The following is a 13,514-nucleotide window of genomic DNA, read 5'->3' as shown; positions in this document are numbered from 1 at the left end:
GAGAGAGAGAGAGAGAGAGAGAGGGGGGGGGGGGGGGGGCGTAGCGTGATCCGAACCTGGAAGGGGGGGGGGGGGTCGAATATAAACCAAGTGGACCTTTTTCGATTTTGTTTTTGCACCACCAGAAACTCCATATATATAAACCGGTAGTTTTAGTTCGGAAAGCGGACCATTTGCTTCAGTGGGGGGGGGGGGGGGGGGGTCGTCCGAATCCCCCTAGCCTACGCCCCTGGGGGGGGGAGAGAGAGAGAGAGAGAGAGAGAGAGAGAGAGAGAGAGAGAGAGAGAGAGAGAGAGAGAGAGAGGTCTGTTTAGTGTGTATCAAAAGGATATGTTCGGTGTATTTCAAAAGTAGGGGATTCACACAGCTCACTGCTAGTGTATACAACGTGCGTCTTTCCTAAATGCATTGACTAAAGCGCAAATAACTTTTCGGAGAGATGTACGCCATCACGTCACTGTAAAATGGGTAGCCCGAGTACTCTGACTGTAAGAGAGCTAGACGGAATGCATCTGAACACGAGATATTATTAATCGCAGTCCGTATATCAACGTCTGGAGTAGTCCAAATATGAGGTCGAAATAGCTTTGTGATATATTCGTTTCTTTTGTGGCAACTCATTATTGTGTTGTACGTTGAGCGTATTGTGTGTCATTATGTCTGAGTTTTGGCTATGAACTACACACTGAGAACGTAACTGTAGTAACAGTGAAGTAAGTGACTACATAGACTATACATAGTTTCTTTTATGAGCAGAAATAGTTAGTTTGATGACAGCCATTGCAGCAGTTTTAGTATTTGAAAAACGGAGTGGAACTCGGAACTGGACCGTTCGTCAAGTCCTTTAAAGGGGATATCATAATGCAGCCCACAGACTAAAGTACTGTCGGAAATAGAATAAAAATGATTTTCGTCGATTATTTCTTTCATATTAAACTGACAAGTAAATATTTTGCAAATACCCATTCAACGATACTTTACCTAATTTAGCATAAAATTTACTTGTTTGGGCTCTCATTGATGTACAAGGTAGTGTTTACTCTTGAAAATAAACTAAAGATGTCAGTTAACAGGTGATTTGTGACCTTTATTGGAACAGACCATAACACATTTTGACTGATATGTGTCAATTTCATTTACCCTTAAACAAACTTAATTTAAAACTGCAAGTTAAAGGGACACACCCTAGTTACGTTTATTTGTTAACCATTACGGCGTTGTTTTTCGATATTAAACCCCCATTTTTCACAAATAAAATTGCACTTTACTTACATTTTATTATTTAGAATACACATTTCCATTCACCTGAAGTGCTTTTTGGTAATCCTGATGTTTGTAAAACCACCAAATGCATTTTTGGCATTTTTTCACAAAACTTGTTGTCGAGAAAAAAAACGTTAAGCAAACGAGGTCCAATCTATTTTTAATGTCACAGACGTTGGTATATCACGTGACCGTTATCATTTTGGTTCGGTTTGTTTTCTCGTGCACGGTTCGCGCAATCAACATCCGATTTGTTGTTGTTCATTTGTGAGATTTTTCTTCACAGTTCGTGAACATTTTCAGTAACAATAAAGTTCAGACAAGTAAGTGTCTCAATACAAAACGTTACAAACCCTTAAAACCAATAATTTTGCTAAGTCTTACGATATCTGGAGAGGGGATACAACCAGGACAGAACAGTTGGAACATGTCCAGGAAAGGTGAAACGAACGCACCCCAAGTCTGTGAAATTTGTCGTGACGTAGGCATTGTTGTGCTTCTACCGGTGACATCAGAATACTAACTTTCAAAATTATTATAAGCAATTGGGACATGGGGATTCCCATGGTATTTATCGATATAAAACCTGCTTTTTCACTCCATTTGATAAAAACGTGATCTAAGTGTGTTACAGGTTTGTAGATTAACCAAATTATAATTTATTGTCGCTGGATGGAACTAGGGTGTGCGGCTTTAACTGATTATTTTGAATTGCAGCATAAATTATTAATTATGACAAGCATATTTATTGAATATAAATTCAATATAAGTACATTAGAAATTTACACAATCTTGCAACAATTTAAAGGTGTTATATAATGCGAACTGTGATAAAGATTCTCCAATAAAAATGTATTTTCTACCAGTAGATAAAATTATTACCTATAATCATTTATGGGCATATTGTTAAAGGTGTCTTCTTTAAATGTTAAATCAAAATTTTATTTAAAAAAAGAAGAAAAAGATTTGCAATAGCTGTCATTGGGCAACATTAAGATAGCACCTTTAATACCAGTATAATGGATCACTCATAATATGGTTCTTGACAGTTTTGCTCAAAAGTTACTTATAAATGATTACAAATATTTAGTTTTGGAGAGGGATGGGGGCAAACCATCATCAGAAACAGTCCCTCACATATTGTAACAGCCATGAAATTGACACACGTTGACCCAAAATCTTTATAGTCTGTTCCAATACAGTGCACAAATCACCTGTTTACTGACATTTTTCTTTTAATTTCAAGAGTAAACACCACCCTGTACATCAATGAGCACCCAAACAAGTAACTGCTAAATTAGGTAGACTATCATTAAATAGTTAATAGATATTTACCAAATATTTACTTGTCAGTTTAATATGTAAGAAATAATCGACGAAAATCAGTTTTATTCTATTGCCGACAGTACTATAGTTCACCAAGGTAAACATCTACAGGCCGTTTTTTTAACATTTTGACATTTATTACGGCACAGCAATAAACATCACAATTATAAATATCGTGCCGGAGACGTTTATCTTGATGAACTAGCCACAGACCACAATTAATTACGCTATATGTTTCTATATAGCCTTAGTGGCTATAACATTTTCATTAATATCAACAGGCCCATGGATTTTTGTATGTACTTTTGCCTGCCTGGGTTAAGGGGCCGTCCATAATTTTCAACATTTTCATAAGTGTACAAAGAGTACACTTTTGACCACCCCCTCTCCCCCACAAAAAAGTGTACATCCCCCAAATGAAAAATGTTGATCGACCCCCTCCCCCCGCCGCGTACGGTTTGTACGCTCGTGAAAATTTGAAAATTATGGACGGCCCCATAACATACCCTGATTAAAATTACCTCCACTAGTTAATTACTATTACCTGTGAATCTAACAGCACCCCGTTGGCACTCATGTCCAGTTGACCTTTCATTCGACCAATTAAAACCTTACTTGCAAAATCTTGCCAGTGATTTGAAAATAATTTGAAAACATTCGGAATTATGCTGAGGGTATACGAAATGATTCGGGTGAATTACGAAGTATGCCGGAAACTAACTTCAATATAAAATTGTATATAAAATTTGTTTCAAGACGAAAAAAACCCCTGTGATGGTATGGCCATAAAATCTGTTTATACTAGTATACAATCCAGAGTTTATTACTTCACTTTTCCCCTTGTTTTTTAATGTTGAAATAGACCAACAAGTTCGCCTATTGCATAAATAGTCTCGCCCAATATTTTTGGAATTTGTATGCTCCCGAATAACGCTATAAAAGGCGAAGTGTAATTGGTCGATATTTAAATTGTTATTTATAGATGAAATGTCACCTGGGCATGAGTCTCCACGCAATGCTGTTAGATCTACTGGTAGACCAGTAGAGCTAATTTTAATCAGATTGCCAGTTGTCCAGCTCTTTCTCCCAGGATATTGGTTTAAACAAACACACCCACTAAACCTGGCCGGAGTTCACCTATTTTACACAAAATCACTACTTTTGCGTGGGTCAGAATTACCACAAACAAGTCTTCAATGTGAACAAGTTACACATGTTTACAAGCTACATACTCTCCCCTGTCAACTTCAGTGAAATAATTGCCACTTCATAGCTGTCTGCCATGAAATAATCACAGTCAAACAGCAGACTACTTGCGTGGACAAATTTCCGGATTTTTGACAACCAAATGGGAAAATAACTGTCATCTGTGGCCTATCGGGGAACATTTTGTTTTCAAAATCTTGATTAGTGATATTTCTAGTCAAATGTAAATCGATTAGCAACTACTGTTTAATGTTTAAAAATTGTGTAGCGAATCACAACGGAATATTGAACAAAATGTCCCTTGGAGACTACCCCGATTTGCTGCAAAGGTTTCTGTCCGAGGGTACGGAATGTTAAATTATATACCCTAAAATCTTAGAAATTAATTGGAATATTGTTTTTTTTATAATTTTCAGATAAATGATATTAAGAGAACTGCTGTTTAAAATTTGTCGTTCGAAACATGTGGGGGGAAAAACGAAGTTTGTTTTGTTTAACGACACCACTGGAGCACAGTGAGTAATTAATCATCGCTATTGGATGTCAAACATTTGGTAATTCTGACTCCTGGTCATCAGAGGAAACCCGCTTCATTTTTCCTAATGCAGCAAGAAATCTTATATGCACTTTACCACAGACAGGAAAGCACATGACACAGCCTTTGTCCAGTTGTGGTGCACTGGTTGGAACGAGAAAGAAAACACCCAATCAGTTGAATGTATCCACCGAGTTGGTTCGATCCTGCGACGTCAGCACTTCAAGCGAACACTCAACCGACTGAGCTAAGTCAGGCACCTCGAAGCACATGGAATGCAGTGGTCATATTTTCAAAACATTTTTAACCCATAACCACCTAGATGGGCCATTTATGATCTGTTTTGTTTTTAATACATACGCTCAAATGATTTTCTGATAGAAATCCTGGCTGCCACTAACAGGTCCTTATAAGGAAGTAGGGGTGAGGCGTAGCCCAGTGGTAAAGCATTCGCTTGATGCACAGTCAGTGTGGGATCGATCCCCGTCAGTGGGCCCATTGCGCTATTTCTCGCTCCAGCCTGTGCACCACGACTGGTACATCAAAGGCTGTGGTATGTGCTATCCTGTCTATGGGATGGTGCATATAGAAGATCCCTTGCTGCTAATCGAAAAGAGTAGCCCATGAAGTGGCGACAGCGGGTTTCCTCTCTCAATATCTTTGTGGTCCTTAACCATATGTCTGACGCCATATAACCGTATATAAAATGTGTTGAGTGTGTCGTTAAATAAAACATTTCCTTTCTTATAGGGAAGTAGGGCAATCTCGCCACTGGTCGATGTCTCCTGATCGATTTTGCCGAAAATTCCACTTTGTGTTGGGCGAAGTCGTCAAGCTTTATACGTGTAAGTGGACTAGAATTATGCATGTTTAAACTGTTTTCGTAACTAACATACATTAATTTTTAAGCTTATTGTCATTCATTGTATGTTTGGGGGTTTTTTGGGTTTTTTTGTTTTGGTTTTTTGTTGTTGTTGTTGGTTTTTATTTCGCTGTGCAGTACTAAACCAAATAATATCCGTCTGCATGGGTCAAGGTTCGAAATGCGCTAACTTTAAATGGAGCATTTAATACCACGAGTCCTGAGTGATAAATGTGGCAGAACAATATTTCAAGAGAACCGTTGTTCTGTTCACGTGTCGGTTACACAACTTTAAAATCACTAGAACTGCTAATCGGTTACGTGGTGAACAATTACATTCTAAAATTAAAAGTACCATATATCAGTAATGAATCAGTTTGTTTTTAAATACATTTAAACTACTAAGTTAGCTAATGTAGTTCAAGTGTTTTAGGATTAGGTAGGCCTAAGTCATCGGTTACGAGGACTATCTTCACCTAGAACCGAACAATCGGTTACCTAAGTTTAACTAACATGAACTGACTTCCGGTTACCTAACATTTTGAAATAGTGTCCCATGTTGCAGTTTGTTGTGACAAAATGTTGTTTGATCTGGCTAGTAAATTCCTGCAATTTAATTTGAACTAGTGTCAAAGTACCAACTAGCCTACCATAATGATTGTGCTTGAAACACGTGGAGTCTGACTAAAATTAAATAGCTTGAAATTTTTTTTGTCATAGACACTACAGTACCCATTATGTCTGAAATGAGCAGTTTAACCTCTTTTTGTCTGAGGGTCGGGATGTCGCCCAGTGGGAAAGCACTCACTCGATGCACGGTTGGTCTGGGATCGATCCTCGTCGGTGGGCCCATTGGGCTATTTCTTGGTCCAGCCAGTGCACCACGACTGGTACATCAAAGGCTGTGGTATGTGCTATCCTGTCTATGGGATGGTGCATATAAAAGATCCCTTGCTGCCAGTCAAAAAGAGTAGCCCATGAAGTCGCGCCAGCGAATTTCCTCTCTCAATATCTGTGTGGTCCTTTACCATATGTCTGACGCCATATAACCGTAAATAAAATGTGTTGAGTGTGTTGTTAAATAAAACATTTCCTTCCTTCCATCCCATTATGTCTGAAATGAGCAGTTTAATCCCTTGTTTCTGATTTACGTTTAACGGTACGGTCAGGTCAGGTCAGGTCATAGGGTTTAACGTGCATATTCAGAACAAACTGTTGTAACGCAGGCCTGTTATTGGAATAGGTGTCGGTCTAGGCTGGCTGCTCCATCCAGGACAGGTGTTTAAGGGTGTGGGGTGGTAGTAGGCTATTTACATGTACATGTATATCCTTGGTGTATATGTCGACTGATACGCTGCAGGTGGGAGTTTTAGCCACATCTGTTACTATGGTCATCTATGGGATTTTATTTGGTGGTATACAGTGGGTGAGACGTAGCCCAGTGGTAAAGTGCACACCTGATACGTGGTCAGTCTAGGATCAGTCCCCGTCGATGGGCCTGTTGGGCTATTTCTCATTCCAGCCAGTGCACGACGACTGATATATCAAAGGCCGTGGTATGTGCTATCCTGTCTCTTGGATGGTGCATATAAAATTCCCCTTGCTACTAATGTAAAAAATAGTAGCGGGTTTCCTATCTATTACTTTGTCAAAAATGACCATATGTTTGACATTCAATAGCCGATGATTAATAAATGAATGTGCTCTAGTGGTGTCGTTAAACAAAACACACTTTTTGGCGCTATACACCTTTAGATTACTATATTAGGTCACATTTTAGTAATATTTTTCTGTCTCTGTATTCTGTGTAAACATAGGTGTAACTGTAGGGGCGAAATTTAGCTCAGTCGGTTGAGTGCTCACTCGAGGTGCTTGCGTTGCAGGATCGATCCACCTTGGTGGATCTATTCAACTGATTTGTTTTTTTTAAATTATTCCCATCCAGTGCATCACAACAGATCAAAGGAGGTGGTATGTGCTTTCCTGCCTCTGGCAAAGTGCATATAAAAGTATCTCTTGCTGCAGTAGGAAAAATAGTGTGGGTTTCCTCTGATCACTGTGTCGGAATTACCAAATGTTTGACATCCAATAGCCGATGATTAATTAACCCCAACATATTTACATGAATTCCAGCTTACCGCCCTCGGTGGCGTCGTGGTTAGGCCATTGGTCTAGTAGGCTGGTAGGTACTGAGTTCGGATCCCAGTCGAGGCATGGGATTTTTAATCCAGATACCGACTCCAAACCCTGAGTGAGTGCTCCGCAAGGCTCAATGGGTAGATGTACACCATTTGCACCGACCAGTGATCCATAACTGGTTCAACAAAGGCCATGGTTTGTGCTATCCTGCCTGTAGAAAGTCCAAATAAAAGATCCCTTGCTGCCTGTTGTAAAAGAGTAGCCTATGTGGCGACAGCAGGTTTCCTCTAAAAAAAACCTGTCAGTATGACCATATGTTTTGACGTCCAATAGTCGATGATAAGATAAACAAAATCAATGTGCTCTAGTGGCGTCGTTAAATAAAACACTTTTTTTTGTGCCTACAATAGGTCATCTCATCGTAAGAGCTAAACAAATGGATTTCCTATTATAATCATATTAATCCTATTAATTTATTCTTATATTTCAGGATTTGTCTTCACTCTGCAAGTTTGAGAGAAGTTCATAAAGAAATAATACACTCTGGTTCATACTGAAAAAAAAAGAAAAGAAAGAGAGCATGCAAAACAAGAACAAAAGACAGAGCTCACACCCAGTCCGTCTGCCCGTCCATCCATCCATCCACCTATCCATCCATCCATCCACCCTGTACATTGCCAAATTAACCAATTTATAATTTATATAAAGTGGCTACAACATTTAGTCTTTGGCTAACAAATTTTTATTTAAATTAACCACTCTTTAATCTTTTTTCATGGAAATTCTTTACACATCACAGAATTGGCTAAACCACAATTTGTTCTAGTGTGAGCCTTGGAAACCCTCCACCACAAAAAGCAGTATGCCATTCACTGACGTTACGCCTAAAAGCAATATGCCATTCACTGACGTTACGCCTAAAAGAAATATGCCGATCAAAGGTTTCACGCCTGTCAAATGCGAAGTCTGCTCAAAGAGTTGTAGGAATAATTCTGACCTACAAATACACATGCGCGTCCATACTAGAGAGAGACCTTTCAAATGCGGAATGTGCTCCAAGGATTACTTAACGAGGAATCACATCATTCAACATATGAGGATTCACGATGGTGGGAAGTTTACCATGTGTGAAATCTGCTCAAGGAGTTGTATAAATAAATCCGAATTAGAAATCCACATGCGCGGCCATACAGGAGAGAGGCCCTTCAAATGTGGAATGTGTCAAAAGGATTTCTCAACCAAGGGTAACATTATGCAGCATATGAGAATGCACGATGATAAAAAGCATTTCAAATGTCATGTGTGTAAAATATTTTTCACTAATTGCGACAAGGAAGAGCGTATTTTGTTTGATGCTCATGAACGGTTTTTCGTATGTCAGTTGTGCGCAAAACGATTTTCTAAAACCTTGGACATAAAAGGCTACATATTGACCCATACTGATGAGAAACCTTACAAATGCGAGAGGTGCACAAAATGTTTTGCAGAGAGATCTCATTTGAAAAAACATAACTTTATTCATTGTCATCAGAAACCTTTCAAATGTGATATATGCACAAAACGATTTACACATAGGACCCGTTTGAAAAGACATAAAGTCGTTCATTATCACGAGAAGCCATTTGAATGTGAGGTGTGCACAAGAGGGTTTACAAGGATTACAAGCTTAAAGCGTCATATGTTGAGACATACTGGCGAGGTGCCTTTGAAATGTAAAGTGTGCACAAAAAGATTTACAAAGACTACAGACTTAAAGCGTCATATGTTGACGCATACTGGCGAGAAGCTTTTCAAATGTGAAGTGTGCACAAAAAGATTTACAAGGACTACAAGCTTAAAGCGTCATATACTGACACATACCGGCGAGAAACGTTTTAAATGTGATATGTGCACCAAATGTTTTACACAAAGTTCCAGTTTGAAAGCTCATAAAATGCTTCATACTGGTGAGAAACCTTTCAAATGTGAGGTGTGCTCAAAAGCGTTTGCATGCACTGCAGACTTAAAACGACATAATTTTATCCATACTGGTGAGAGACCTTTCAGATGTGACGTGTGCACAAAATGTTTTACAACCACTACAGAATTAAAACTCCATACGTTTGTCCATACTGGTGAGAAACCTTTCAAATGTGAAATGTGCACAAAGTGTTTTACAACGTCTTCAGGCTTAAAACGTCATATCCTGTTGACTCATACTGTTGAGACAAAGTCAAGTGAATGTACAGGAAGTGTTTTTTACGGAGTTCCCATCTGATAAATCATCAAAAACTTCATACGGGTGAGAAAACGTTCAAATAGTTTCTCCTTCATCTGTTTGAAATGATAGACGTGATTGTTAAAGGAATACTCACACTGTATGTTTGAAATGACAGACGTGCTTTTTAAAGGGATACTCACTCTGTATGTTTGAAATGATAAACATGATTTTTAAAGGAATACTCACTCTGTATGTTTGAAATGATAGACGTTATTTTTTAAGAGATACTCACACTGTATGTTTGAAATTATAGACGTGATTTTTAAAGGGATACTCAAACTGTATGTTTGAAATGATAGACGTGATTTTTAAAGGGATACTCACACTGTATGTTTGAAATGATAGACGTGATTTTTAAAGGAATACTCACTCTGCATGTTTGTGGTTAATGAAGGTTCCATTGAACTTTTCTTTGTTGTTTTATTTTATTTATTTTAACTTTTATGTATTTGTTTTATTTTAACAATTGCTATTAAAGGCGCAGACCTTTAAAAACCCGTAAAAATACACTCAGTTTAGTTAATCTACAACTCTCTGACACATTTGGATACATTTGCAACAAGATTGCAACAAGGTTCCGTGACGGTTAAACAGGGAAACATCTTAAAACAGACTAGAACTTGAGCAACACTTACTTCTCAGACGCACGTGCGTTTTTAAAAATATGAAAAATGCATTTTGTGGTATTAGAAACACCAGGATGATCGGAAACACTTTGGTTGTACGGAAATGGATAATATAAACAATACAATATAAGTAATGTTTGATTTCAGTGATCATAAAAGACTAGCAGCGAAAAATATGCCTTGGTATTTAAAAACTAGGGTCTGTCCTTTTAAATATTTATTCTACGTCCTTGTCTAGAATATCGATGTCTTCCTCAAGTAGTCTTTGCTTGCTGAGAACATCATGTATAAAGCCCATTGGGCTATTTCTCGCTCCAGCCAGTGCACCACGACTGGTATATCAATGGTCGTGGTATGTACTACCCTGTGTGGGATGGAGCATATAAAAGATCCCTTGCTATTAATCGAAAAGAGTAGCCCATGAAGTGGCGACAGCGAGTTGTCTCTCTCGTTTATCTGTGTGGTCCTTAACCATATGTCCGACGCAATATAACCGTAAATAAAATGTGTTGAGTGAGTCGTTAAATAAAACATTTCCTTCATGTATAAATATTTAAAAACGTAGTTTTTGGTTGGTTGGTTGGTTTTTGGTTGGTTGGTTGGTTTCATTTTGTTATAATTCCTTTTGAGCATTATCATTATAGAAAGTATATATAAAGTTGTCACCTTTCTATGGGAAAAAAAGAGAGAAAGAAATGTTTTATTTAACGACGCATTCAACACATTTTATTTACGGTTATATGGCGTCAGACATATGGTTAAGGACCACACAGATTTTGAGAGGAAACCTGCTGTCGCCACTACATGGGCTACTCTTTCCGATTAGCAGCAACGGATCTTTTATTTGTGGCAGGCAGGATAGCACAAACCATGGCCTTTGTTGAACCAATTATGGATCACTGGTCGGTGCAAATGGTTTACACCTACCCATTGAGCCTTGCGGGGCACTCACTCAGGGTTTGAAGTCGGTATCTGGATTAAAAATCCCATGCCTCGACTGGGATCGGAACCCAGTACCTACCAGCCTGTTGACCGATGGCCTAACCACTTAGTGTCAGAATGAAGATATGTTTGACGTCCAATAGCCAATGATAGATAAAAACATCAATGTGCTCTAGTTGCGTCGTTAAATAAAACAAAACTTTACTTTTTTTTACTTTCATAAATTAATCTTCACTATGACTTTATAAAACTGGTGCGGTTGCTTAACCTAAATCGGGTCGCCGGTTCTGGGCCCGTATATTCATTAAAAAAATTTTTTTTAATTAAACTGTGCTTAAAATATTTGTATAATGTTACCCTATATATAGTCATCATACTCATTTTTTTTTTTTTTTTTTTTTTTTTTTTAACGACACCACTAGAGCACATTGATTTATTAATCATCGGCTATTGGATGTCAATCATTTAGTAATTGTGACATAGTATTAGAGAGGAAAGCCGCAACATTTGACAGGATAACACATACCACAGCCTTTGATATACCCGTTGTGGCCATGTGACACCACATTATTGGATGTCAAACATTTGGTAATTGCGACATATAGTCTTAGAGAGGAAACCCGCTACATTTTTGTTTTCCATTAGTAGCAAGGGATATTTTATATGCAGCATCCTACAGACAGGATAACACATACTGCAGCCTTTGATACACCATTCGTGGTGCACTGGCTGCAACCACAAATGACAGGGATCGATCCCAAACTGATCGCGCATCAAGCGAACGCTTTACCACTGGGGTACGTCTCACCCACCCGCCCACACCCCACCTTGGAAAAGAAACAAGTTCAGAGGTTCCAGGGATCACCCTGGATCAAAAATACCTGTAGCCAAAATATTAGCCAAATGGGATTTTTATTAGCCATATTGAAAATGCTTTAGCAAAAATAGTTTTACGCAGTATTGTATAGAGTACTTATACACATAGGAATATAGTTCTATTTAAACAATAAACAGAAATAAGAAAGAACGAGTGAAAAGTTACCTATAAGTTTAATGATATTTTTTGAAATGCCTTTTAAAGACAATGTAATAGCTAAAATTCACGAACAATATAATATTTAATTTGCTCGTAATACGTCAGAAAACCTTCAGCGTGCCAGTTTTATCAACGAAGAAAAATGTCAAGAATTGTTCACTCAGTGTCTGTGTCGTCATCGGTGTGTTTTCTTTTATTGATATTCATGGAATTATTCGTTGCTGAAAAGTTTATATTAAATGTGCCTCCATAAATCATCGCTCCACTGAATAATCCAGTTGACAGTTCGTCCAAGTTTTCTACGTGAGGAGACGGTGCATGCGACGGCATTGTTGCTAAAGTCGACGACAGTCACTTTTCGCACCCTTGTTTTGGCTTCGTACACTGACGGGGATCGATCCCAAACCGACCGCGCATCAAGCGAACGCTTTACCACTGGCGGAGACTGGGCTACCAGTGTTTCTGCCAGAAAGAAATGTTTGGGTATGGCACTATAGAATTGAATGCAACCACAGTCAACAGTGGGTATGAGAGGTTTCCCCCCAGTAAGAAAATGGGTTACGTTTAGGGTTAGGGTTAAGAAAATCATACATTAATGATAAGAATAATTAATTTTGTCAAGAGGTTAACTTTTTTTTTTTTAAATCTGGGTATGGCGCCATACCCATTTTACCCTCTGGCAGAAACCCTGGCTACGTCCCGCCCCTCCCAGATTGAAGTGACTACCTCGACTAAAAAAAGTTTGTCTTCTTTAATGACACCACTAGAGCACTGATTTGTCATGGAGAGGAAACCCGCTTCATTTTTTTTCCATTAGTAGCAAGATATCTTTTATATGCACCATCCCACAGACAGGATAGCACATACCACGGCCTTTGATATACCAGTCGTGACCTCGGCTAAGGCTCCAACGTTAACAGTGTTCAAGGCTGGTTCGTCTTCTGTAAATATACAGTAGTTGCACCACTGTCAACTTTTTTCTCGTTCCAACCAATCCAATAGCCGATGATTAATTAATCAATGTGCTCTAGTGGTGTCATTAAACAAAACGTTCCAACCAGTGCGCCACAACTGGAAAAAAGCCGTGGTATATGCCTTCCTGTCTGTGGGAAGGCGCATATAAAAGACTCCTTGCTGCATTTGGAAAAAAAATGTAGCGGGTTTCCTCTGATGACCACGAGTCAGAATTACCAAGTGTTTGACATCCAATAGCCGATTATTAATTAATCAATGTGCTCCAGTGGTGTCGTTAAACAAAACAAATCTGTCAGCTTCTGGTACAGCTGTTGGGATGTTCGGGATGACTGGTAAAAAATTTA

General features: G+C 38.6%; 1 protein-coding gene across 1 annotated transcript; it reads left to right on the top strand.

The window, feature by feature from the left end:
• The first annotated feature begins 603 nt into the window (after positions 1–603).
• LOC121386414 (zinc finger protein 664-like) lies at positions 604–9,996 on the top strand. The gene is made up of 3 exons (XM_041517302.1): positions 604–713; positions 5,081–5,175; positions 7,822–9,996. Exon 3 carries the CDS (start codon positions 8,194–8,196, stop codon positions 9,586–9,588), a length of 1,395 nt encoding a protein of 464 aa, XP_041373236.1. The 5' UTR covers positions 604–713; positions 5,081–5,175; positions 7,822–8,193; the 3' UTR covers positions 9,589–9,996.
• The last annotated feature ends 3,518 nt before the right edge of the window (positions 9,997–13,514 follow it).

Source organism: Gigantopelta aegis, chromosome 12 (genome assembly GCF_016097555.1).
Source record: "Gigantopelta aegis isolate Gae_Host chromosome 12, Gae_host_genome, whole genome shotgun sequence".
NCBI classification, from domain to species: domain Eukaryota; kingdom Metazoa; phylum Mollusca; class Gastropoda; order Neomphalida; family Peltospiridae; genus Gigantopelta; species Gigantopelta aegis.
This window is presented reverse-complemented; position numbering and strand designations above follow the sequence as displayed.